Raw genomic sequence first — 5,669 nt, 5'->3', positions numbered from 1 at the left:
GTTAAAGAGCAGGGATTGTGATTCATAATTAACTCCTTATCAATTGAACAGAGGACCAATGGAAGAGCTAAATGAACTGAACTGTAGAGATTCTTGGATGGTCTGTGGCTAAATGGGAACTAGACCACTGCAACGGTCAAATTAACAAAAAATAAATAAAAATAAAAACACATCATGTTTCAATATGGACTTCCATACCACGTGGGAAAGCCATGCATCTTTCAGAAGAATAATCCTAACACAAGGCACAGGAAGAGAGAGAGAGGGCGTGGGGGAGAGAGAGGGAGAGAGAGAGGATTTGCATTGCAAGCGTTTGCCGTGGGGCCGTTCCTCCCCCCCGTCCCTCCAAGAGACTCCGCAGACTCGCTGCAGGCTTTCCTTCTAAAAACAGGACTTGCATATAACATCTCTTTCAATCGAATGCACTACGACCTACGCACAACGTGGAATTAGACCGTGTCCCGGGGACAAAACGCTTGCAACGAATACATGACCGGCAAAACAACAACAAACAGAACACTGTGAGCGCTGGACCCCCCCCAGATGCTCCATGCCTTGGGTGTGAGTCCGCAGTGGGTGGGGTGTGTCTCTGCGGAGGACAGGGTCCCAGTCCTCAGGGCTCAGGGGGGAGGGTGGGGGCGGCGGTGGACACGGTGGACCCACCGGGGGATCTCTCATCCATAACCCGGGTGTGATGTCATCGGTTACCTGGGTAAACCCCTGTCACGGCAAACGCAGCTGAGGGACCCACCCTCCGCCACCGCCACACACACACACACACACACAAAGAGTCGAGCCTCAAAACTCACGACAACGGTAGCGCTATCATCATCTTCATCATCATCATCATCATCATCATCATCGTCATCATCATCATCATCATCATCATCCTCCTCGTCACCTAGAAGCAAAAGCGAGTGTGAGGGGGCGGAGCCCAACAACCTCTGCATGCACTGCAGAGCCTACTACTACTGAGTGGCAGGCCGCGTTAGAGAGGGGAGAAGCTAAAAGACGTAGCCTGGGCCGCGCCGGCACGAGCTAGCTAGCTAGCGGGTCTTGAGGGGCCGCCGGCACCCGTATGGGCCGTGGTGCCGCAACAGGGCGCGCTAACGGCGTCCACCAGCGGGGGGCTGCAGGGGTCTGTGCTCTCACTGCTGCAGTGGGGCGGGGCCTGGGGAGGGGGCGGGGCTTGTTGGGGAGGGGCCTCCGAAGGGGGCGTGCACTGCCTCTCGTTGTTAAGCTCCTCCCACTTGGACCTGTTGACCTGGATCGTGTCGAGCATCGGCTGGAGTTTGGGGTTGAGCTTCACCAGTGTCTGGAGAGAGAGAGAGAGAGAGCGAGAGAGAGAGAGAGACAGAGACAGAGAGGGAGAGAGAGAGAGAGAGAGAGAGAGAGAGAGAGAGAGAGAGAGAGAGAGAGAGAGAGAGAGAGAGAGAGGGACAGAGAGAGATAAAGGGTGAGACAAAGCGGGGGACAAGTAGAAGTTAAGTACACTGTTATGTATGACAATGCACTAAGGATACCTCTAACTAAAACCAAACCCTAACCCCCAACCCTAACCCTAAAATCAAGCCCAACCCTAACCCTTGGTTTTAGGGTTAGGTTTTGGTTCTAGGGTTCAGTTTTAGGGTTAGGGAGAACCCCAGGTTTAGACAGGTGTACATCGGCGACACCACAACTGATACGATTTCCTCCATTATGTCTTCTCGCTACACCTGACAACTCCGCCGAAGGAAAAACGCAAGCGCTCCCGCACCGTTTAATGAGGTGCCAGCGGAGACAAAAGCGGGATTATTTGCAGTCCATTATGGCGCCGTTGTGTTTAGGTTCCTTTACATATAATCCATTGGCTGGGTGGAAGCCGCCTGTAATTACCTCTCATTTCATTACCGCGCTTCGTATGCTAATCAAGAGTGCGCGCCTCACTCCCACTCACAACACCACCCAGCGCACAACTCACTTACTCTTCGTCCTCTGCAGGGAGGAAGAAGAGAAGAAGGGGAAGCAGGGAGCGTAGGTCGACGATGAACTCTGTTTCTCTGGATTTTTTAAAATCGTATTCTTGTGTCTATTTCTATTAAGTCGTGCTTCCTTTTATTACTTAGACTTGGTATTTTCACATCACATGAGTCCGAAAACCAAACACAGATAAAGGATTGTAACAGCAATCCTGTGTGTGTGTGTGTGTGTGTTTTTGTATGTTTTTTTTGTGTGAGTGTGTCTGTGCGTGAGAGTATGTCTGTGTGTGCGTGTGAGCTTGTGTGTGTGTGTGTGCATGTAAATGTGTCTGTGTGTGCCAAAACCATGTGTGTGTGGCAACTGCCTTTTAAAAAGGAAAACAAACATAATTGCAAGAGATGCTCGACAATTTCCGATTGCAACGAAATTCAGAGATCGCCCTCACAAACACAAACACAACAAACAATCAAAGTGGCTCAGGGGTAGGGGTGAACGACATTCCCTGTAGTACTGTTGTGTCTCTCTGTAGACAATCTCACCCTCAGTTTAACCCACACTCATATGAATGTGGAACACGATTCCAATGTTGGTTCAATCGGGACATTACGGGTCATTATGTGATGATAAACAACTAGCACCGCACTGGAGAAGCCTGCGTTTTAACCTCCCCAGTTATAATATACTGCTGCTCCCTGCCTCTGATGCCTTCACACCTTGATGTCACAATAACAGCGCCGTTGTTCTCTGTGTGCGTGGGCCCACATCTACGTGTGTGTGTGTGTGTGTGTGTGTGAACGGAGATGATGAAAGCGCAGCATGTGTTGTGGGGGCGCCCCCTCCATAACGAGCCCCATATCGTGATCCTGCCAGAGCACCACCACCATTTTCTTTAACTTCTTCTGAAACGTCGCGTGGCCGTGCAGCAGCTCCCTCTTCTCCCTGTCTTCACATATGTGTCTTCAGTCCCGGACTCAAAGAGGATTCACTGCTGGGGGAACACCTCTCTGCCCCCCCCCCCCCCCACCCCATCCCCACCCCATCACCCGCTACAGCAGAACCACCAGCCCCCCCCCCCCCCTCAGCGGAGGAGGGGCGGCGATGGACTCGTGACGTTGGGGGGCTTTGAAGACAGGAGGTTACGTAACACAGAGATTAATATTCCACACAGTGGCCAGGCTTCCACCAGAGGAAACACATCAGTGGGATCCAGAGCCGGGTCTGTGTGTGTGTGTGTGTGTGTGTGCGTGTGTGTGTGCGTGTGTGTGAGAATCTGTGTGTGTTTGTGTGTGCATGCGTGCGTACGTGTGTGTGTGTGTGTGTGTGTGTGTGTCAGTATGTGAGAATCTGTGTGTGTGTGTGTGTGTGTGTGTGTGTGGGAGTATGTGAGAATCTCTGTTTGTGTGTGTGTGTGTGTGTGTGTGTGTGTGTGTGAGTATGTGAGAATCTGTGTGTGTTTGTGTGTGCATGCGTGCGTGCGTGCGTGTGTGTGTGTGTGTCTGAGTATGTGAGAATCTGTGTGTGTGTATGTGAGAATCTCGGTTTGTGTGTGTGTGTGTGTGTGTGTGTGTGTGTGTGTGTGTGTGTGTGTGTGTGTGTGTGTGTGTGTGTGTGTGTGTGTGTGTGTGCGTGCGTGTGAGTCTGTGGGATTATGTGAGAATCTGTGTATGTGGGTGTGTGCATGTGAGTGTGTGTGTGTGTGTGGGGGAGTATGTGAGAATATGTGTGTGTGTGTGTGTGTGTGTGTGTGTGTGTGTGTGTGTGTGTGTGTGTGTGTGTGTGTGTGTGTGTGTGTGTGTGTGCGGGAGGTGGGGGTCTTTTCCTTCAACAGATGAAGAAGAAGGAAAAAATGAACCACCATGATGCATCTGAAGAACTTCCTCTAGTCTGTCCCCCCGCTTTCTGCTCTTAATTGGCAACCCTGTATGTGTGTGTGTGTGTGTGTGTGTGTGTTGTGTGTTTGAGTGTGCTTGTGTGTGTGTGTGTGTGAGCATGTGTATGTGTGCGTGTGTGTGTGTGTGTGAGCATGTGAGTATGTCTGTGCCTGTGCGTGTGAGTATGTGTGTCAGCATGTATATTTTTGTATGAGCGTGTGAGTACGTGCGTACGTGTGTGCATGCGCGCGCGCGTGCCTATGCGTGTCTGCATGCCAGTCTAATATCTGCACTCTCATTGCATCACACCACGCCACGCTGCAGAGACGGTGAGCCTATGACCCCACCCCCCAAACCAGCAACACCATCAACCCACGTCCAGACAGGAACACTGAACCAGGTGGTGTGTGTGACTGTGTAGCGGTAAACTGGACCGCCCAGGACCCATCCTTCAACACATTGAATCCCCTTTCCTCTTCCTCTTACATCCTGGAGAACACTGAGGAGAAAGAGGAACACACCGGTCTTGGAGATCAAACATCCTAACCGTCTCTCCTGGCTTCGCTATAACATCCCTTACCAGAATCTAGAGTTGTTTCCGATACCGTTACCAGTATCGGAAAATTCCTCCGATACTGCCAAGAAGGCAGTATTGGGTATCAGCGAGTATGCAAGTCTTTGTACCGATCTGATACCATCATGTGACTCATTTACTACACAGGAAAATAACCTCACTAACACATGCAGCGTCATGCTGCGTTCCTTAACGGTCAGTTGTGCAAAGCGTGTCATCTCCGTCTTTTAAGATGACAAATGTATTATTATAAATATAAATTTTAAATGTAAATTTTAAAATCTAGGTCTGACATTATAATTTTTTAGGTGAACAGTAAGTGAACTGACTATAAATTGTTGTCATCGTAAGAGAACACTTCAATCAGAACAAGTGCTATTAGTAGTTACAATGCTAGATGCTGTATCGGTCTATACTCTGTATCGGCCGATACTCAAGTTAAGGGGTCGGAATCGGTAATCGGTAAGGAAAAAATGGTATGGGAACATCTCTACCAGAATCACTTATCAAAATGGCTTCCCTGTGCCCATCCTCCGAAAATTGTTTAGCGTGAGACCCATACGGCTACGATGCGATCTCCCAGACCGGTGTGGTCTGGGTCTTACCGCGAGGTGGGGGTCTCACACGAAAACAAACAGAAGACTAAGGAGGGGAGGAGGGAGCCTCCTTCCCATTCTAAATCGCCTAACATCCCTTCCTGTCCGTCCCGCACATTTAACATCCGACAGCTCCTTCAGCAGCGACCTTGATCTCCACAGGAAGTGAGCTTGACTCTCTCCGCGCAAGGGAGCCCGGGTGACGTCGCCCGCGGCAATGCTCCCATCTCCTCGCTATTGTCCGACCACAATGCCAAGTCTAAGAGATGGTGTGCGTGTGTGTGTGTGTGTGTGTGTATGTGTGTGCGTGTGAGTGGGTGTGTGTGTGTGTGTGTTGTCATGTGTGTGGCTGTGGGGCCGTGTGTGTGTATGTAGCCGTGTGTCTGTGTGTTTGTGTGTGCATGCATGCGTGCGTGCGTGCTTGGGGCGTGTGGGTGTGTTTGTGTGTCACCCACATGCACACACACGCACGCACATTCCGTTTGTTGTATCCTGAGCTTTGAAAGAGTCAGGACACGAGGACGCCTGAGCTGTGAGGGAGGCGCAGAGGGAGACCTTGGAGCGATGGGGGGGGGGGGGGGGGGGGGAGGGGGGGACGCTCTGCCGTCATCATAATCATCATCATTGAATAATAAAAATACACTTTATTTCTATTTCCCTTCAGAGGTG

General features: G+C 50.7%; 1 protein-coding gene across 1 annotated transcript in view; it reads right to left on the bottom strand.

The window, feature by feature from the left end:
* Window positions 1-1,042: 1,042 nt before the first annotated feature.
* pde11a (phosphodiesterase 11a) overlaps window positions 1,043-5,669 on the bottom strand; it is a gene marked incomplete at both ends in the record, with an annotated part of 33,142 nt that continues 28,515 nt past the window's right edge. Inside the window, one exon of the mRNA XM_084478941.1 lies at window positions 1,043-1,315. Coding sequence (XP_084335067.1) covers window positions 1,043-1,315 — 273 coding nt within the window. The remainder of the gene's footprint in view (window positions 1,316-5,669) is intronic.

Source organism: Micromesistius poutassou (genome assembly GCF_964030765.1).
Source record: "Micromesistius poutassou genome assembly, chromosome: 14".
NCBI lineage: Eukaryota > Metazoa > Chordata > Actinopteri > Gadiformes > Gadidae > Micromesistius > Micromesistius poutassou.
This window is presented reverse-complemented; position numbering and strand designations above follow the sequence as displayed.